We start from the raw sequence: 22,669 nt of genomic DNA, 5'->3' as shown, positions 1-22,669 counted from the left end.
GTATGGGGATGCCAGTGGAGGCTCCTCAGAGGAGTAAGGGGAGGACCCCTCCTCAGTGAATTTCATAAAAATAAAATAGTTGAACATTAAAAAAGTTATAATTTTTGATGAAACTATACAAAATATATGAATGTTAAAAAGTTTATTAAAACTGTTTTGCAATGAAGATAGAAGCACTCTGTAGGGTAGCACTATGGTGTAGCTGGAAGACAGCTAGCTTCTGTCCTCCTTTGGGTAAATTGACTTCAATTCAAAACCTAAGAGGCTCATGGTTCTCACCCCCTTCCATAGACTTACACAGTAATTATGACAACTTCCGGAGGACATCCTCCAACCTATCAGAGCTCTTGCAGCATGAACTGACATGCTATCAGAGAATGAATCTAGTACTGAAAGCATAAGCTACATCTAGCTAGCACTGCAGTGCATAAACTGTGCTGAGAAGCTGACACAAAGAAAGAGAAAGGCAATAGATGAACAGTTTTGAACAAATTAATTTCTTCCAAAATTAAGGAGAAGTAAGAGAGAGAGAGAGCTAGCTATATTTTATAGTATATATATTTTATATATATATATATATAAATATATATATTTTTCATTTTCACTTACTTAGCTAGTGGCAAATGCAGGCAGCCTACTCAAACAGAGAGGGATGCTATGTTATGTTGGTGGTCCTTCTGTAGCTCAGTTGGTAGAGCATGGCGCTTGTAACGCCAGGGTAGTGGGTTCGATTCCCGAGACCACCCATACGTAGAATGTATGCACACATGACTGTAAGTCGCTTTGGATAAAAGCGTCCTCTAAATGGCATATATTATATATATTTAGCTAGCTGGCTATGGCTATCCAACACTAGAACTCTTTCAAGTAAAGGTAAGCTTTTGGCTTTATTAATTTTTGCCAATGTAGCCAGCCGGTATAACTGCTAAACTGATTGCTGCTGACTACACCGTTCTGCATGATTGTAGCAGGTTTACTAACGCCTTAGTTCTAGTAGCTATGCCTATGTTGACTATGACGTGACAACGTTGTAGGCTGTGTGTAGCAGTTAGCAGTCATGATATGTAGGTTTGGATTGGAAAGTTTTTTCCGCCTGGTCACAAACCACTGATGTTTTCTGCACTGAAGTCCACAAGCGAAGGGAAAAGGTGAGCGGAAGAGAGCACATAGATTGATGCGAGAAGGAATTATATATTACACGAGCTGCTTGTACGTGTCTGGTATGAAAGTTAACTGTGTTTGCATGTGATCAGGGGTGTATTCATTGTGCTGAACGGAGGCAAACGGAATGAAATTGGGACAAATTTACTTGAATTTGTCGAATAGAAACTCTCATTTGCAACTGTTGGACTAACGATTACACCCTAGATCAGCTAGATGCAGGCAAAAGTGTGCGTCCCTGTCTGTCACCTTGATTACTCAAAATGATCTCAACCTGTGCACCTACATTGTACATTTTCATTCATAGGCTAGATTGTAGCACCCACATGATGGGTACAGGGAAAATTTCAGTATCACATATTATCTAAAACCTATTGATGTTACATTGAGTTGGGTGAATGAAATATGAATGACAGTCATCCAAAATGCTGTAATAGAAATAAGGCTCATGAAATGTATTTAATCATCCTCCTTCATCTTAATTGGCACAGATCGCCACTGGGGCACAGGGCTGATAGTAACTGTAACACAGGGTAGTGTGGGCACAGGGAGGGGCGCTAGTGAAACAGTGTGGGCACGGGGCTGAGTGAGAGCGAGCATATCATCATGTTCAGCTGCCATCTGTTAGGGGACTCAGTGTTTGATCTCAATATGCATAATTGATCAAATGTGTAATATTTATTTTATGAGTGATTTATGTTTATGTTTCCTGCTAGGTGCATTGTAAATCACCTTTCATGATTCGGTTCCAAAACAGTTACTTCAGGGAAGAGAAAACTACAAAAGCCATTTCTACTAATCTAAACTAATCTAGTTTTAGTTTTTATATGTATTCATTGGTACTGCAGCCAAAAGTAGCCATAAACTAAATGACAAAATCACATATGGAGGAGATGAATGTATTTGTCATCTGCTTTCTTTACAAAGAAAACATAAAATGGTATTTACAGATTGTGGATTTACGTATGGTATGCTGTGTGGGTCTACATTGAAGTCTGGTTTTATCTTCAGTGTCTTTTCTGGCCTATAGATGGCAGTGTCTTTCCATTTCGTTCCCCAGTGTCTTTTAAAACCAGCAGAAAATCTCATTCTAAATTCCAGGGCAGGATTTGTTGGGGACATATTTACAGTGTAGAGACTAGTCTGTGAGGCAGAGCCTCTTGGGTAAATAGGCACGCCTCAATAAAATGACTACAGAGTGAATGTGCTGCTTTATGTTAGCAGTAGGTTTTCGCTGAATCTGTTTCGTGCGTTTTTCAGCCAAGGTTGGGTCATTTGTATATTCATGAGCCATAAAAATAAAAACGCAAATCTCCTGCACTATTAATGAAAATAGATTAAAAGCTTTCATTCCAGATTCATGGAAAAATACAGAGGCCTGGTTTTGAAAGTCAGAAAGGCAGAGGTATTTAACTAGTTAACTGAACCAGACCAAGAAACCAGAGCCATTTATGAAATATTGACCCCTTGTCTGGGGGGCCCAGGACCCTCACCTCATAGGTGACTCCACTGTCAGTGCCTGCGTCCCAGGGGATGAGGTCTTGGTCCAGCCTCTGGACCCAGCCACACTCCTTGGTGCAGAGATCCTCTGCAGACAGCCCCACGTTCCAGTCAGGGCTGGGCCCCAGCATGCTCAGAAAGGACATGAGGTGACGCGTCCGGTCCACTGAGAACTCAGCCGAGGGAGCTGCCCGCCTGGAAAGACAAAGAGATATACAGACATGTACCGTATGCTCCCCAATGTGCAGATTGATCTTATTGATCAACATAGCTCCATGAGACAGCCAGCTCCATAAGTGGCAAGCTCTACAAGTACAGTATGAGATAAATATGTATACATTAGTATTGATAGATAGAGAGGGTTGACAATATTGGCAATGTTAAAGACTGGTGAAGGCTAATACAATATACAACTGTGGTGTTAATGTGGATGCAGTGCATACCGCACCAATTATGTGATTTAAGTGTTTCTCGGTACTGGTATTCCCTGTATATAGCCTTTTTATTGTTATGTAATTTTATTGTGTTACTTTTTAAAAGTAATTGCCCCCCTCACAATCAATACTTCAACTGGTTGTGCCACCTTTAGCTGCAATGACTGCAACCAAAAGCTTCCTGTAGTTGTTAGTCAGTCTCTCACAGCGACACGAGAGACTGACTAACAACTACAGGAAGTGTTTGGAGTAATTGCAGCTAAAGGTGGCATAACCAGTTATTGAGTGTAAGGTGGCAATACTTTTTTTCACACAGGGCTTTGGGTGTTTGCATAACCTTGTTTATGAAATAAGTTATGTCATTTTTGTGTTATTTGCTCACTAAGATTCCCTTTATCTAAAATTAAGTTTTGCTTGAAGATCTCAGTATCAAAATTCAGTATCAAAAATATGCAAAAGTAGAGAAAAGGGGGCAATACTTTTTCAAAACACTGTCTATTCATAACGTTATTCAAAATGAACACTTACACTATCTTAAGTCCAAACAAAGAAGTATAAGACATTTCTGTCATAACTACTCAACATATTAATAAATAATAACTTGTTTATATTTAGAACTCATTAGAGGAAATAATGTTGTATCATAGACAGCAGAAGGCATTCGAGAAGTGTTAATGAGACAGATGTTATGTTGGAGATGTTGTTAAGGCTGGAGGATGTGTGTGGAGGCTAAAGAAAGATATTATGATTCCTTCCCATATAGCTCCCTATTCCCTATATAGTGCACTATTTTTCACCAGACCCTATAGGCCCTGGTCAAGGTAGTGCACAAATTGGGAACAGGATGCCATTTGGGACTCTATTTATGTGTTAATTGCCACCTCACTAACACTAAGAGGAGAAGAACATCCAGTAACATCTTAATAGTTACTGAAAGAGGTGTGAAGGGATCATAAAAAATTAGAAGGAGAAATATTGTATAATTAAGTGATTAACAACAAAACTCTTTACATGAGCTGAAAAGAAAGGTGCCAGAAATTTTCGATACGGACAAAAAGCTTTACATCCTTGTTAGTGAGGGTTTGTTCTTGGCCAAGATAATCCATCCAATTGACAGGTTTCGCATATCAAAAATCTGATTACACAGGTGCACCTTGTGCTTGGGACAATAATAGGCCACTCTTAAATGTGCAGTTTTGTCACATAACACAATGCCACAGATGTCTCAAGTTTTGAGGGAGCGTGCAATTGGCATGCTGACTGCAGGAATGTCCACCAGAGCTGTTTTTAGAGAATCTAATATTAATTTCTCTACCATAAGCCGCCTCCAACATCATCATAGAGAATTTGGCAGTACGTCCAAACGGCCTCACAACCGCAGATCACGTGTAACCACATCTCACCTGCGGGATTGTCGGAGACCACCTGGACAGCTGAAGAAACGGTGGGTTTGCACAACCAAAGAATTTCTGCACAATTTGTCAGAAACCGTCTCACGGAAGCTCATCTGCGTGCTTGTTCTTCCATGGCCTGCATACTCACCAGACATGTCACCCATTGAGCAAGTTTGGGATGCTCTAGATCGATGTGTACGACAGTGTGTTCCAGTTCCCGCCATTTTCCAGCAACTTCACACAGCCTTTGAAGAGGAGTGGGACAACATTCCACAGGCCATAATCAACAACCTGATCAATTATATGTGAAGGAGATGTGTCGCGCTGCATGATGCAAATGGTGGTCACACCAGATACGGACTGGTTTTCTGATCCACACCTCTACCTTTTTTAAAGGTTTCTGTTACCAATAGATGCATATATGTATTTCCAGTCGTATGAAATCGATAGATTAGGGTCTAGTTTATATATTTAAATTGACTGATTTCCTGATTTGAACTGTAACTCAGTTACTCAGTAATTGTTGAAATTGTTGCATGCTGCGTTTATATTTTTGCTCAGTGTAGAATTGTCACATTCTACATGCACATCAATATTTTTAAACGATCTCCTTCAATTTGAGACATCTATAATGTTGATGTTTTTCCAACCCCCTTTAACATCAACAATGAATATGTCTCCTCCAACAAAGCAAATATTCCTTGGCTTAATTGACAGGCTTATTTGAAAATAGGTCAATGAAACATCTTGATATATTGGAGCAGGAGGGAGGCTATTAACCTTAATCTCAGAAACACCCCGAGGGAACAAATCTCTCATCAAAACAGGAGCCTTCTTTTCACAAACAAAAAAGCTAATGAAAAATGTACACAATCATTAATGAATTTAAGAAAACTGTCACGCCCTGGTCGAAGTATTTTGTGTTTATCTTTATGTATTGGGTCAGGCCAGGGTGTGGCATGGGTTTTTGTATGTGGGTGTGTATATATTGGGATTGTAGCTAGTGGGGTGATCTAGCAAAGTCTATGGCTGTCTGGAGTGGTTCTCAATCAGAGGCAGGTGTTTATCGTTGTCTCTGATTGGGAACCATATTTAGGCAGCCATATTCTTTGAGTTTGTTGTGGGTGATTGTCCTTAGTGTCCTTGTAACTGGCTAGTGTTAGTTTGCACTAGTTTAGGCTGTTTTGGTTTTCATTGCGTTTATTGTTTTTGTATTGATTCGTGTTTAATAAAAACAAAGTAAACACGAATCAATACAAAAACAATAAACGTTGCACAGTACTGTGCAGCCGATAAGAATATGGTGATTGACAGAGTCGAAAGCCTTGGCCAGGTCGATGAAGACGGCTGCACAGTACTGTCTTTTATTGATGGCGGTTATGATATCGTTTAGTACCTTGAGCGTGGCTGAGGTGCACCCGTGACTGGCTCGGAAACTAGATTGCACAGCGGAGAAGGTACGGTGGGGATCAGTGATCTGTTTGTTGACTTGGTCGAAGACCTTAGATAGGCAGGGCAGGATGGATATAGGTCTGTAACAGGGGACCCTTGGGGATCTCAGACGATATGAAAGAGAGGTTGAACAGGCTGGTAATAGGGGTTGCGACAATGGCGGCGGATAGTCAGAAATAGAGGGTCCAGGTTGTCAAGACCAGCTGATTTGTACGGGTCCAGGTTTTGTAGCTCTTTCAGAACATCTGCTATCTGGATTTGGGTAAAGGAGAAGCTGGGGAGGCTTGGGCGAGTAGCTGAGGGGGGGTGGATCTGTTGGCCGAGGTAGGAGTAGCCAGGAGGAAGGCATGGCCAGCCGTTGAGAAATGCTTGTTGAAGTTTTGGATTATCACAGATTTATTGGTGGTGACGGTGTTACCTAGCCTCAGTGCAGTGGGCAGCTGGGAGGAAGCCTAGTAGAATGACATATTCTGTTCACATCTAAATTCTCAATTAATGGTTACCCAAATGATCATCTCTACAAGTATATATTTTTTGAAAGACAATTAACATTATAAACCTGTGAAAGGTGAGGGTACTCTTGTACATCACTGTGTACTCACACGTTCAGGGGCTGCCATGCTGGCCACTGCGCCTTGGTTTTGATAACAGTCAGAACTTCATCACCCTGTGGAGAGAGAGATACATTATTTTTGTAAAATAAGATAAACAATCTGGAAAACATAGAAAGATACTAAACAGTGTTCATTCCTCTCTTTCTTTTGAAATGTAAAAACTTTACAAAGTTGAGAGCTGTGAAAATGGGCATCTTGGGACCAGAAGTGTCTACTATTTTATAATGGCTGTTTTTCCACAAGAGGATAACTACTGTGAATCACACAATTCACAGTAGTTCAGCTGAGCTGGCCAGTCTGGGGGAGCAGTGTGTTACCATGGCAGCATTGTCACCTCCTGCTGAAAAATTAAAGGGCCAGTAGCAAACAGACCCCTTTGATGTCGAACTAAGTAGGAATTGTTGTCGCGTTATGAGACAGTTTGGTGTCTGACATGAAAAAAGGAAAAACAGCACAGTAGAGATTTGTTCAGTTCTCACACACACACACACACACACACACACACACACACACACACACACACACACACACACACACACACACACACACACACACACACACACACACACACACACACACACACACTGTACCGTTTCGTAAACAGAAACAGGTTTAGATATGAGACACACTCTTTTACTTTGAAAAGATCTAACCACTTCTAGCTCACTAGTGGAGTGTGCCCTTCTGGGGCAGCAACACTCAGCCTCTTTTTGGGACGCGGCCCACAGGCTTGTAAAAAATGCTTAAAAAAATACAATCTCCCTGAAAGTCTTCTCTTTTAGGGCTTACTATAGAAAACAAGCCTGTCTCCCATTTCTACTCAGAGCACCTCAGGGCTGACCAGCTTTTGCCCTCTGAATTACTTCTTTAAAGCTCTCTAGTTTTGGGCCACACTCAAGAGACCCACAGCCTTCATTTAAAGCTCAAAGTATTTTTCCTCAATAAGTGAGTGTTGCGAGAATAGTCATGGTCTCATACCAGCAAAAAGCTGGTGATTTCTGTTTGTCACCGTCCTTCTACACTACAGTCTGGCTGTCTATCATGATGATGTGAACTGTATGTCTGTTGTTGGGGAGGATAATCATCTGTCTGTCTGGCCTGATTTTCTGTTCTCGGGTGTCTCTACTTCACAGAACCACCTTGAAGAGGATTTTTTTGCACATCCTGAGGACTAAGGGAGTCCATATCTACTGACATATGTTAGTCCATATCTACTGACATATGTTAGTCCATATCTACTGACAGATGTTAGTCCATATCTACTGACAGATGTTAGTCCATATCTACTGACATGTGTTAGTCCATATCTACTGACATGTGTTAGTCCATATCTACTGACATGTGTTAGTCCATATCTACTGACATGTGTTAGTCCATATCTACTGACATGTGTTAGTCCATATCTACTGACGTGTGTTAGTCCATATCTACTGACGTGTGTTAGTCCATATCTACTGACGTGTGTTAGTCCATATCTACTGACGTGTGTTAGTCCATATCTACTGACGTGTGTTAGTCCATATCTACTGACGTGTGTTAGTCCATATCTACTGACGTGTGTTAGTCCATATCTACTGACGTGTGTTAGTCCATATCTACTGACGTGTGTTAGTCCATATCTACTGACGTGTGTTAGTCCATATCTACTGACGTGTGTTAGTCCATATCTACTGACGTGTGTTAGTCCATATCTACTGACATGTGTGTTAGTCCATATCTACTGACATGTGTGTTAGTCCATATCTACTGACATGTGTTAGTCCATATCTACTGACATGTGTTAGTCCATATCTACTGACATGTGTTAGTCCATATCTACTGACATGTGTTAGTCCATATCTACTGACGTGTGTTAGTCCATATCTACTGACGTGTGTTAGTCCATATCTACTGACGTGTGTTAGTCCATATCTACTGACGTGTGTTAGTCCATATCTACTGACGTGTGTTAGTCCATATCTACTGACGTGTGTTAGTCCATATCTACTGACATGTGTGTTAGTCCATATCTACTGACACGTGTTAGTCCATATCTACTGACACGTGTTAGTCCATATCTACTGACATGTGTTAGTCCATATCTACTGACATGTGTTAGTCCATATCTACTGACATGTGTTAGTCCATATCTACTGACATGTGTTAGTCCATATCTACTGACATGTGTTAGTCCATATCTACTGACGTGTGTTAGTCCATATCTACTGACGTGTGTTAGTCCATATCTACTCGTGTTAGTCCATATCTACTGACGTGTGTTAGTCCATATCTACTGACGTGTGTTAGTCCATATCTACTGACGTGTGTTAGTCCATATCTACTGACACGTGTTAGTCCATTAGTCCATATCTACTGACGTGTGTTAGTCTATATCTACTGACGTGTGTTAGTCTATATCTACTGACGTGTGTTAGTCCATATCTACTGACGTGTGTTAGTCCATATCTACTGACGTGTGTTAGTCCATATCTACTGACATGTGTGACACGTGTTAGTCCATATCTACTGACACGTGTTAGTCCATATCTACTGACACGTGTTAGTCCATATCTACTGACACGTGTTAGTCCATATCTACTGACACGTGTTAGTCCATATCTACTGACACGTGTTAGTCCATATCTACTGACACGTGTGTTAGTCTCCATATCTACTGACACGTGTTAGTCCATATCTACTGACACGTGTGTTAGTCATATATCTACTGATCTACTGTGTGTTAGTCCATATCTACTGACATATCTACTGACATGTGTGTTAGTCCATATCTACTGACATGTGTGTTAGTCCATATCTACTGACATGTGTTAGTCCATATCTACTGACATGTGTTAGTCCATATCTACTGACACGTGTTAGTCCATATCTACTCACATAAGTTGAACTGCATGTCTGCATGTGAACTAACTCTAAACAGAAGCATTGTTATTCATGAGAATCACAGTAGGATAAATCATGTCATTCTCCATGGAGGTTTGTGTGTTGTGAATAGTGCAATCCAAACACATTTGCTGAATATTCAGAGGCAGAGCCATACAGCATACAGCCCATATAGACCTTGTTGTGATCCAGTCCTCCCTACAGTCTTGTATGTACACTGAACAAAAATATAAACGCAACATGCAACAATTTCAAAGATTTTACTGAGTTACAGTTCATTAAAGGAAATCAGTCAAATGAAATACATTCATTAGGCCCTAATCTATGGATTTCACATGACTGAGAATACAGATATGCATCTGTTGGTCACAAATACCATTAAAAAAAGGTAGGGGCGTGGATCAGAAAACCAGTCAGTATCTGGTATGTTCACCATTTGCCTCATGCAGCACGACACATCTCTTTCGCATAGAGTTGATCAGGCTGTTGAATGTGGGACATGTTCAGCTTCCAGGAATTGTGTACAGATCCTTGCGACATGGGGTTGTGCATTATCATGTTGAAACATGAGGTGATGGCGGCAGATGAATGGCACGATAATGGGCCTCAGGATCTCGTTACTGTATCTCTGTGCATTCAAATTGCCATCGATAAAATGCAATTGTATTCATTGTCCGTAGTTTATGGCTGCTCATACCATAACCCCACTGCCACCATGGGGCACTCTGTTCACAACATTGACATCAGCAAACCACTCACCCACACAACGGCGTGGTTACACGTGGTCTGCGGTTGTGAGGCCGGTTGGATGTACTGCCAAATTCTCTATAACAACCTTGGAGGCGGCTTATGGTAGAGAAAAGGCAACAGCTCTGATGGACATTCCTGCAGTCAAATCAAATCAAATCAAATCAAATTTATTTATATAGCCCTTCGTACATCAGTTGATATCTCAAAGTGCTGTACAGAAACCCAGCCTAAAACCCCAAACAGCAAACAATGCAGGTGTAAAAGCACGGTGGCTAGGAAAAACTCCCTAGAAAGGCCAAAACCTCAGGAAGAAACCTAGAGAGGAACCGGGCTAATGTGGGGTGGCCAGTCCTCTTCTGGCTGTGCTTTTTGGGTAGAGATTATAACAGAACATGACCAAGATGTTCAAATGTTCATAAATGACCAGCATGGTCAAATAATAATAAGGCAGAACAGTTGAAACTGGAGCAGCAGCACAGTCAGATGGACTGGGGACAGCAAGGAGCCATCATGTCAGGTAGTCCTGGGGCACGGTCCTAGGGCTCAGGTCAGTTGAAACTGGAGCAGGAGCATGGCCAGGTGGACTGGGGACAGCAAGGAGTCCTCATGTCAGGTAGTCCTGGGACATGGTCCTAGGGCCCAGGCCAGTTGAAACTGGAGCAGCAGCATGGCCAGGTGGACTGGGGACAGCAAGGAGTCATCATGTCAGGTAGTCCTGGGGCATGGTTCTAGGGCTCAGGTCCTCCGAGAGAGAGAAAGAAAGAGAGAAGGAGAAATAAGAGTCTTCACACTTAGATTTACACAGGACACCGAATAGGACAGGAGAAGTACTCCAGATAAACAAACTGACCCAGCCCCCGACACATAAACTACTGCAGCATAAATACTGGAGGCTGAGACAGGAGGGGTCAGGAGACACTGTGGCCCCATCAGGCGAGGACACCCCGGACAGGGCCAAACAGGAAGGATATAACCCCACCCACTTTGCCAAAGCACAGCCCCCACACCACTAGAGGGAAATCTTCAACCACCAACTTACCATCCTGAGACAAGGCCGAGTATAGCACACAAAGATCTCCGACACGGTCAAATGTTAAAGGGGTGGGGGCGGATAGTCCCAGACAGGCCGACCATGCTAATAAACTGCCCTTTCAACAGTGAATCAACCCACCCAGGTGACAAATCCCCCCAGGGACGGCACGAGAGAGACAGGCAAAAGCCAGTGACTCAGCCCCGTAACAGGGTTAGAGGCAGAGAATCCCAGTGGAAAAAGGGGAACCGGCCAGGCAGAGACAGCAAGTCAACATGCCAATTGTATGCTCCCTGAAAACATGAGACATCTGTGGCAAATCAAAATCAAATTTTATTGGTCACATATTTAGCCGATTTGCTTGTTATTTTTTATTTATTTTTATACGCCAAAAAAATACTGCAAAGTTGCTTAGGAGCTAGAAGCAGAGCTGCCATATCTGTCGGCGCCATCTTGCCAATGACATTGTGTTGTGTGAAAAGAAATCACATTTTAGAGAAGCCTTTTATTGTCCCCAGCACAAGGTGCACCTGTGTAATGATCATGCTGTTTAATCAGCTTCTTGATATGCCACACCTGTCAGGTGGATGGATTATCTTGGAGAAATGCTCACTAACAGGGATGTAAACAAATGTGTGCTCAAAATTGGAGAGAAATAAGCTTTTTGTGCGTATGGAACATTTCTGTGATCTTTTATTTCAGCTCATGAAACATGGGACCAACACTTTACATGTTACGTTTCTATTTTTGTTGACTATAATTGAAGTGGTAAATTGGATTTATTGAAGGAGAGGGCGTGAGTGTTATTAAGGGAGGAGGAGGAGGAGGAGGGGGATGAAAAGGCAGTGGGAGGCAGCAGCTGCAGCACCGAAGGGGGATGTTTTACACTTCACACAGCTGCCTGCCATGCTGACCCTGACCGCTTTGCGTACAGAGGGAGAGAGATGGAGGACAGGATGAAAAGAGGAGAAGAGGCTATTGGTTACATCATCGCCCAGGGCAGAAAGTGCCACAGTCAGAGGCTGCAGAGGGAAATGTCCCTGGTCCCACCACCTCTCCATATGCCACGGTTTCAAAGTAGAAACCGAGAGACTCAGAGTTCATCTCTAACTTGTCTCAGCAAACACATTTACTTTTTAATCATTATTGCTGAATGAGAGCTACAGTGTAGCTAGGTTTCTTTTTAACATTCTTTGTAGCCTCTCTTGACAGAGTTTCTCTGAGCAATAGCACTCTTAACAAATAATGTCTTAGTCTTCACTCTTACCATTGTCCTCCCCAAAATCAAGCACTCTTACCTTTTCCCTTTACAACGTTTTTCTCTTTTATTGATTTGTCAAGTTAATCCTATATGCTGACCCAATGTGATGTCTTGTCCAGTGTTCAGCCTCCCAAGTCCCTAAACGGCCCTCTCTGTCTGTCTCCAGCTACAGAGGAGTCTGGGCCAAAGTGTTGCTCAGTAATTGATTTGATTTCAGTGAGGTGTCAGTCACTCCCACAGGCTGAGAGTAACTGAGTGGCAGGGCCATGAGCCCCCTCTTACCACGCTGCTCGGCCCAATCACATCATTCTCTGAGACAGGCGGGCAGGCAGGCAGCGGCGGGCGGGTGTTGGGTACTTAGAGTGCCAGCTAGGCACTCTTAGTCCCCAATGTACCCAGCAGCATACTCCTGCCACTGCCGTCGCTGCGACCGTCTGGTGCCCGAGTACAATCAGAACACATTGGCTTTGCCAAAGGATCCTTTGCACAGCAGCGGGATAAATATTGTCAAATGTTAATCATGTAAAATGAGCTGGGAGCCTCTGGGATAGTCTGTGTAGACCTAATAAAGAATAAACCCTCTGCATTCTCCTGACATGCTAATAAACTGCCCTTTCAATTTTCATTTCAATGCAAATCATTTTTAAAAACTTGCTGTTAATTATTATAACTTTAATCCTTAAATGAGACAGGCAAAAGGTCATTGTTCTTAATTAGACTTCCTGCCGATCCCCCTGTGTCCTGCCTATTTCATTATTGCCAGATTACCAGTGTACTGTAACTTCCCCTAATCCTATGTGTGGGTTGATAGAGGTTGCTTGATTTCACACCAATTAAGAGGATACACGTATGTAACATTACAGTATATGAGCTGGTTGAAAAGCTTTACATATCATTGCCTTTCCAAGTTAAGTATCGCTTGTCACGTGGCATATTTGAAGAACAAGGAACTGATTTGTAAATTGATTATAGCTTTGATATCAACAATGACATTCGTCTGTGTTTCTCATCTACAGATCTTGACTCACATATACAGTACATTCGGAAAGTATTCAGACCCCTTGACATTTTCCACATTTTGCTACGTTACAGCCTTATTCTAAAATTAAGCCATTTTTCCCCCCACATCAATCTACACACAATACCTCATAATGATAAAGCAAAAATGTATTAAAAATGTAAAACTCAAATATCGCATTTACATAAGTATTCAGACATTTTTACTCTGTACTTTGTTGAAGCACCTTTAGGAGCGATTAAAGACTCGAGGCTCGGAGCTCTACAATTACTTCCACCTCATGGCTTGGTATTTGCTCTGACATGCACTGTTAAATGTGGGACCCATATATAGACCGGTGTGTTCCTTTTCAAATCATCTCCAATCAATAGAATTTACCACAGGTGGACTCCAATCAAGTTGTAGAAACATCTCAAGGATGATCAATGGAAACTGGATGCATCTGATCTCAATTTTGAGTCTCATACAAAGGTCTGAATACTTATGTAACTAAGGTATTTCTGTTTTTATATATAATACATTTGCAAAAAATGTTTTTTAAAACCTGTTTCCACTTTGTCATAATGGGGTATTGTGTGTAGATGGATGAGGAGAAAAAATGTATTTAATACATTTTAGAAAAAGGCTGTAACGTAACAAAATGCAGAAAAAAATCAAGGGGTCTGAATACTTTCCAAATGCACTGTATGAGAAATGTATGTAAATGTATGTAAATGTATGTAAATGTATGTAATTGTATGCCTTACGACTGTGCTGTACAGATTTATAATTTTAATCTGAGCACCCTGTTGCAGGAGAAATGTAAAACTTGTAGTGTAGTTGTCACTCCGGCTCGAGGGCGCTGGGCTCCCCAGCATTACTCATTCCTGCCACCATCATTACGCACACCTGCTTCCCTCGTCACACGCATCAGCGATCATTTGGACTCACCTGGACTCAATCACCTGTTATTTCCTTCCCTTTATCTGTCTGTCCTCCAGTTCTGTTCCCTGCTTCCACATTAACGTTCGTATGTTGTTTTGTTACCATGTGCTGACGCTGTTCCTGTCTTGTTCCTTATTAAATGTTTGACTCCCTGTACCTGCTTCTCGACTCCAGTGTCGGTCCTTATAATAGTTGAGATTTTTAAAAGGCTTCTGAAGTTTGGTATTTCCACTTAAAAATTTCAGACTTGATTTTCTCTTATGAAAAATGTATCAACCCCTATAAAAATGTCCATGAATTATAATCCACATAATAACTGACATTTTTTGTTGCTGCAGGATTATTTTCCTGCTGTAGCAAACTGGCTCAAATTAAGATCCTACATCTGTAAGTCAAATGAGGGAATATGAAATACATCAATACAGAATGGGAGCACTAAACCAGGGTTTAGTGCTCCCATTTTGGATTAACTTTGTTATTTTGTTGCTGGGTCTCATTTAAATAAATATGATATGACCACAAATTACGCTGCGCCTTGGTCTCCTTCAAACAACGTAGGTTACAGAAGATCCCACCACAAAAAGACCAAGCAGCGTTTTCTGGAGCAGTGGACATGGGAGGAGATACTGGAAGGCAAAGGTCCCTGGGCGCAGGTTGGAGAGTATCACCATCCAAGGGAGGAGATAGAAGCAGCTAGAGCAGAATGGTGAGGATACGAGGAGTTAGAGGAACGGCAACTATACAAGAGGTCAAGGCTGGAAGACAGGGGGGGTTCTGGCTCCACGTTCGAAGCCTCCTGTGATGATCTATGGCACGTGGCCTCCAGTGATGATCCATGGCACGAAGCCTCCAGTGATGATCCATGGCACAGAGCCTCCAGTGATGATCCATGGCCCGGAGCCTGCAGTGAGAATCCATGGCACGAAAGCTTCCAGTGTTGATCCACAGTCCGGAGCCTCCAGCGACATTCTCCAGTCCAGAGCCTCCAGCGACGGTCTCTGGTCCGGGGCCAGCAACGAGGGTCCCCAGTCCGTGGCCTACAGCGAGGGTCCCCAGTCCGGGGCCTGCAACGGTGGTCCCCAGTCCGAGGCCTGCGGCGATGGTTCGCAGTCCGGGGCCTACAGAGAGGGTCCCCAGTCCGGGGCCTACAGAGAGGGTCCCCAGTCCGGGGCCTACAGAGAGGATCCCCAGTCCGGGGCCTGCAGAGAGGGTCCCCAGTCCGGGGCCTGCAACGGTGGTCCCCAGTCCGAGGCCTGCGGCTATGGTCCCCAGTCCGGGGCATGCAGAGAGGGTCCCCAGTCCTGGGCCTGCAGAGAGGGTCCCCAGTCCGGGGCCTACAGAGAGGTTCCCTAGTCCGGGGCCTGCAGAGAGGGTCCCCAGTCCGGGGCCTGCAATGGTGGTCCCCAGTCCAAGGCCTGCGGCGTTGGTCCCCAGTCCGGGGCCACAGAGAGGGTCCCCAGTCTGGGGCCTGACAGAGAGGGTCCGCAGTGATGGGCCTACAGAGAGGGTCCTCAGTCCGGGGCCTACAGAGAGGGTCCCCAGTTGGGGCCTACAGGAGGGTCCCCAGTCCGGGGCCAACATCAGAGAGGGTCCCCAGTCCAAGGCCTGCAGAGAGGGTCCCCAGTCCATGGGGCCTTCCAGAGAGGATCCCCAGTCCAGGGGCCTGCAGCCAGAGGGTCCCCAGTCCGGGGCCTGCAACGGTGGTCCCCAGTCCGAGGAAGGCGGCTATGGTCCCCAGTCCGGGGCCTGCAGAGAAGGTCCCCAGTCCGGGGCCTACAGAGAGGGTCCCTAGTCCGGGGCCTGCAAGAGGGTCCCCAGTCCGGGACCTGCAGAGAGGGTCCCCAGTCTGGGGTCGGCGACGAGGGTCCCCGCACCAGAGGCGCCACCAAAGTGGGGGGAACCAGAGGTGGAGCGGAGCCGCTGCCAAGGGTAAATGCCCACCAGGACCCTCCCCTACAGGTTCAGGTTTGTGGCCAGGGGTCCGCACCTTTGGGGGGGGGGGGGGATACTGTCATGCCCTGACCTTAGAGAGAAGTTTTATTTCTCTGTTTGGTGAGGTCAGGGTGTGATGTGGGGTGGGCATTCTATGTTTTGTATTTCTTTGTGTTTGGCCGAGTGTGGTTCCCAATCAGAGAAAAAAGTGAAACCGTCCTTGGTTTCACTTTGTTATTTTGTTGCTGGTTCTCATTTAAATAAATATGATATGCCACAAATTACGTTGCGCCTTGGTCTCCTTCAAACAACGTACGTTACAGAAGATCCCACCACAAAAAGACCAAGCAGCGTTTTCTGGAGGAGTGGACATGGGAGGAGATACTGGAAGGCAAAGGTCCCTGGGCGCAGGCTGGAGAGTATCACCATCCAAGGGAGGAGATAGAAGCAGCTAGAGCGGAATGGTGAGGATACGAGGAGTTAGAGGAACGGCAACTATACAAGAGGTCAAGGCTGGAAGACCGGGGGGGGGGTTCTGGCTCCACGTTCGAAGCCTCCTGTGATGATCTATGGCACGTGGCCTCCAGTGATGATCCATGGCACGAAGCCTCCAGTGATGATCATGGCACAGAGCCTCCAGTGATGATCCATGGCCCGGAGCCTGCAGTGAGAATCCATGGCACGAAAGCTTCCAGTGTTGATCCACAGTCCGGAGCCTCCAGCGACATTCTCCAGTCCAGAGTCCAGAGCCTCCAGTCCGGATCCTCCAGCAACGTTCTCCTGTCCGGGGCCAGCAACGAGGGTCCCCAGTCCGTGGCCTGCAGCGAGGGTCCCCAGTCCGGGGCCTGCAACGGTGGTCCCCAGTCCGAGGCCTGCGGCGATGGTCCGCAGTCCGGGGCCTACAGAGAGGGTCCCCAGTCCGGGGCCTACAGAGAGGGTCCCCAGTCCGGGGCCTACAGAGAGGATCCCCAGTCCGGGGCCTGCAGAGAGGGTCCCCAGTCCGGGGCCTGCAACGGTGGTCCCCAGTCTGAGGCCTGCGGCTATGGTCCCCAGTCCGGGGCATGCAGAGAGGGTCCCCAGTCCGGGGCCTGCAGAGAGGGTCCCCAGTCCGGGGCCTACAGAGAGGTTCCCTAGTCCGGGGCCTGCAGAGAGGGTCCCCAGTCCGGGGCCTGCAATGGTGGTCCCCAGTCCAAGGCCTGCGGCGATGGTCCCCAGTCCGGGGCCTACAGAGAGGGTCCCCAGTCTGGGGCCTACAGAGAGGGTCCCCAGTCCGGGGCCTACAGAGAGGGTCCTCAGTCCGGGGCCTACAGAGAGGGTCCCCAGTCCGGGGCCTACAGAGAGGATCCCCAGTCCGGGGCCTGCAGAGAGGGTCCCCAGTCCGGGGCCTGCAACGGTGGTCCCCAGTCCGAGGAAGGCGGCTATGGTCCCCAGTCCGGGGCCTGCAGAGAGGGTCCCCAGTCCGGGGCCTACAGAGAGGGTCCCTAGTCCGGGGCCTGCAAAGAGGGTCCCCAGTCCGGGACCTGCAGAGAGGGTCCCCAGTCTGGGGTCGGCGACGAGGGTCCCCGCACCAGAGGCGCCACCAAAGTGGGGGAACCAGAGGTGGAGCGGAGCCGCTGTAAAGGGTAAATGCCCACCAGGACCCTCCCCTATAGGTTCAGGTTTGTGGCCAGGGGTCCGCACCTTTGGGGGGTGGGGGGGGGATACTGTCATGCCCTGACCTTAGAGAGACGTTTTATTTCTCTGTTTGGTGAGGTCAGGGTGTGATGTGGGGTGGGCATTCTATGTTTTGTATTTCTTTGTGTTTGGCCGAGTGTGGTTCCCAATCAGAGAAAAAAGTGAAACCGTCCTTGGTTTCACTTTGTTATTTTGTTGCTGGTTCTCATTTAAATTAATATGATATGCCACAAATTACGCTGCGCCTTGGTCTCCTTCAAACAACATCTATCGTCGTCTCTGATTGCGAATCATACTTAGGTAGGCTTTTTCCCACCTAGGTTGTGGGATCTTGTTTTTGTACAGCTCTTGTGGCCTACGGAACGGTAGGATCGTTTTGGTTTCACTTTGTTATTTTGTTGCTGGTTCTCATTTAAATAAATATGATATGACCACAAATTACGCTGCGCCTTGGTCTCCTTCAAACAACGTACGTTACAAATATAAAAAGAACATTGCAGATACGGTATCATAGTGCTGTGATGTTAGAAATGACTGAAAACACATTTCTGCATAATGATGAGAAGAAAGTTAGCAGAAGACAGATACTTTTAAGATGAAGTTTGGTTCCTTAAAACTTTGACATATGTTGTCAACATACTTCAAACAATTTAACATGACCATGAATAGAAATACACATACTGTGTCCCTATATTTGTCTTTAAAGTTGTGAAAGTTTCAAAGTCAGTTTTCAAAGCATTTTTTGACCCAGCAATGGACATTTCAAACATGCATTCAGGTGCAATTTGACAATTCAAATACCCAGCTAGCATGTTCCATCCATATTCTAATGGTTATACACCAGAACAGCCTCCCTCCCATTCCCCTGGAGGTTGGGGGGAGTTGAGGGGAACTGAGAGTCTGGTTATTAGCTTTGACCTTCAGTTGAGTTGACTTTACTCAGTCAGGCCAGGCAGGCCGGCAGGGAATCATCTGACTGGGAGGGATGTTGACCCCAGTGATCGTCCGGGGTGAGGTGCTACACACAGTGACTTGTCATGCATGCAGGTATAAGCCAAGCTTGGATCTGACTTTTCTTTTTAATGTAGGAAGAGACGCAGTAAAGATTCTATCTGGTTTTTGTCATAGGCTTGTCTGATTGACACTTTCTTTCACAGCATTTTGTAGCACTTTAAAAAAATGTTTTAAGAAATATGCTTTTATCCATAGAAACATGTAAAATACATGTAGCCTAACTGTAGAGACATGCTTTACATTTGTTTACGCCAGTGTAAAACTGCTGGTGAAGGCATTACCATACCATCCACGCACTGGACATTCAGGTCTCAGGTGCTGTAGCTGTCGCCAACGGAGATGGCTAAATGTCAAATGTAAATGTGTGATTCAGCCTGTTAGGACAGTAATAATCACCTAAGCCACTCAATGGTAATGAGCTCGTCTTCTCTAGATTGGAACACTGAACTACATTAATGAATGTGACGGTAGAGATCCTGAACCTGAGCAGAACCTTCCCGAAGGCTACAGTAACACACATGTTGTTCATTGATTGCTAACATGCTACAGCACTAAGATCAAAGTCCTTTGGTCGTTTGTTGTTGTGCCATTCATTAGTATCTGTTCGACATCAAGCATGAGGGTTTAGCTACCTGCTCTTTCGTCTTCATAGAAAGTTCCTCAACCTGAACTGAATCAAATCCCTCTCCATCAAAACCTTAGGCCCTTCTTTCGATTACACAAGAGAATAATTAGGACAGAACACAATCTATATCCACATTTTTTTTTTTATCGTTTTGTTTTGTTGAAATGCCCAACCATCCATCCCCCTAAGGGGTTCAGATGTTCACACACGGATTCATAAGCTAGTTCTAGTTACAGATGAAACTGATTGTGTTCTGTCTGGCTATTCATTCTAAGGAATGGTCACAGTCAATAGAACAAACTCAAGGTGTTGTGTGCATCTTATCATTCAGCTGGCTGTCAGGGAAGAGGTTATTATAATACATTCTTAACATACCAAAGCATTTTGATGAATTACCTTCTGGGCTGTGTGATACAAATTCAGAATGTTTATCTCATTGCAAAGACAATCCTTCGGCTTATAATGACCACCCAGTTTAGATATCTAATCAAATCGCTGATCTGCTTCTCCACCATAGTTGTTCCTCATTGTCAGGCAAGATATTCCTTTTAATCATTGGGGCTTTTATGGCTAGGTGATAGGAGGACAGAGCTGCAGCTACGACCAAAAAGAGTTTTGATATTGCAAACTTCCTCAAGAATATATTGTAACAAAAGATGTGTGGAGTCCAATAATACCCTGATAAGAAAAGAGATAGAACGTCTTGTCTCCGTTACCATAATAAAGAGAGCTTCCTCCTGCTCCCATCTTTACAAATTATTTTCTGACAGAGGATTTCAGCTTCACCTTCAGTGAGGCCAACAGACAGACACCCTGTGCAGCAGCAACACTCTCATCAAAAAAGTTCATTCCAAATTCAGGGAGCTTCAAGACTTTTGAATGGGATACATTTATTAGTTGTCTTCAATTCTAATAACTTCTAAATATGGATAATCAATAACATGACCTTCTCTTCCGACATCAAAATCAGGTGTTTACAAAAACAGAGAAATCAGGTTGTATTCAGCAGTTGAACAGTGCTTTATCAAAGAGAGAAGCTACACCTAGAAATAATACACACTTGATTGGTGGCAAGTCCTGTTGATATTAGCAAATAATATCTGTAAATTATCTATAGGCCATCTTTTTAATTTATTTTTAATTTAAATATTTATATACAGTGCCTTGCGAAAGTATTCGGCCCCCTTGAACTTTGCGACCTTTTGCCACATTTCAGGCTTCAAACATGCAGATATAAAACTGTATTTTTTTGTGAAGAATCAACAACAAGTGGGACACAATCATGAAGTGGAACGACATTTATTGGATATTTCAAACTTTTTTAACAAATCAAAAACTGAAAAATTGGGCGTGCAAAATTATTCAGCCCCCTTAAGTTAATACTTTGTAGCGCCACCTTTTGCTGCGATTACAGCTGTAAGTCGCTTGGGGTATGTCTCTATCAGTTTTGCACATCGAGAGACTGAAATTTTTTCCCATTCCTCCTTGCAAAACAGCTTGAGCTCAGTGAGGTTGGATGGAGAGCATTTGTGAACAGCAGTTTTCAGTTCTTTCCACACATTCTCGATTGGATTCAGGTCTGGACTTTGACTTGGCCATTTTTGAACCATTCCATTGTAGATTTTGCTTTATGTTTTGGATCATTGTCTTGTTGGAAGACATCTCTGTCCCAGTCTCAGGTCTTTTGCAGACTCCATCAGGTTTTCTTCCAGAATGGTCCTGTATTTGGCTCCATCCATCTTCCCATCAATTTGAACCATCTTCCCTGTCCCTGCTGAAGAAAAGCAGGCCCAAACCATGATGCTGCCACCACCATGTTTGACAGTGGAGATGGTGTGTTCAGGGTGATGTGCTGTGTTGCTTTTACGCCAAACATAACATTTTGCATTGTTGCCAAAAAGTTCAATTTTGGTTTCATCTGACCAGAGCACCTTCTTCCACATGTTTGGTGTGTCTCCCAGGTGGCTTGTGGCAAACTTTAAACGGCACTTTTTATGGATATCTTTAAGAAATGGCTTTCTTCTTGCCACTCTTCCATAAAGGCCAGATTTGTGCAATATACGACTGATTGTTGTCCTATGGACAGAGTCTCCCACCTCAGCTGTAGATCTCTGCAGTTCATCCAGAGTGATCATGGGCCTCTTGGCTGCATCTCAGATCAGTCTTCTCCTTGTATGAGCTGAAAGTTTAGAGGGACGGCCAGGTCTTGGTAGATTTGAAGTGGTCTGATACTCCTTCCTTCCATTTCAATATTATCGCTTGCACAGTGCTCCTTGGGATGTTTAAAGCTTGGGAAATCTTTTGTATCCACATCCGGCTTTAAACTTCTTCACGACAGTATCTCGGAACTGCCTGGTGTGTTCCATGTTCTTCATGATGCTCTCTGCGCTTTTAACGGACCTCTGAGACTATCACAGGGCAGGTGCATTTATACAGAGACTTGATTACACACAGGTGGATTGTATTTATCATCATTAGTCATTTAGGTCAACATTGGATCATTCAGACATCCTCACTGAACATCTGGAGAGAGTTTGCTGCACTGAAAGTAAAGGGGCTGAATAATTTTGCACGGCCAATTTTTCAGTTTTTGATTTGTTAAAAAAGTTTGAAATATCCAATAAATGTCGTTCCACTTCATGATTGTGTCCCATTTGTTGTTGATTGTTCACAAAAAATACAGCTCAATATCTTTATGTTTGAAGCCTGAAATGTGGCAAAAGGTCGCAAAGTTCAAGGGGGCCGAATACTTTCGCAAGGCACTGTATATATATTTGTTTTCTTTAAAACAACAATACAATACATACAGTACAAATGGCCGCTCTTTAGGCCATCTTCAAGTATTTCAAGAGCAGCCAACTAAAAGAGAAGACAGATGTAGGATCTTAATTTGATCACCCTGTTGCAGAAAATGTAAAACTTGTAGTGTATTTGAGATTGAAAAGAATTCTGAAGTTAGTTATATCCACTTTGAAATGTCACACTTGATTGACTCTTACAAAAAAT

General features: G+C 44.2%; 1 protein-coding gene across 1 annotated transcript in view; it reads right to left on the bottom strand.

Moving 5' to 3' along the window:
• The window catches only part of spon1b (spondin 1b), a 113,161-nt gene that overhangs the window by 35,837 nt on the left and 54,655 nt on the right, over positions 1 to 22,669 (bottom strand). Inside the window, exons 7-8 of the mRNA XM_046346942.1 lie at positions 6,544 to 6,608; positions 2,655 to 2,856 (exon numbers count right to left, since the gene is read on the bottom strand). Of these exons, the coding sequence (XP_046202898.1) occupies positions 2,655 to 2,856; positions 6,544 to 6,608 (267 nt within the window). The remainder of the gene's footprint in view (positions 1 to 2,654; positions 2,857 to 6,543; positions 6,609 to 22,669) is intronic.

This window comes from Oncorhynchus gorbuscha, linkage group LG01 (assembly GCF_021184085.1).
Source record: "Oncorhynchus gorbuscha isolate QuinsamMale2020 ecotype Even-year linkage group LG01, OgorEven_v1.0, whole genome shotgun sequence".
NCBI classification, from domain to species: Eukaryota; Metazoa; Chordata; class Actinopteri; order Salmoniformes; family Salmonidae; genus Oncorhynchus; species Oncorhynchus gorbuscha.
The sequence above is the reverse complement of the archived record's forward strand: the minus strand, read 5'-3'. Positions and strand labels throughout refer to the sequence as shown.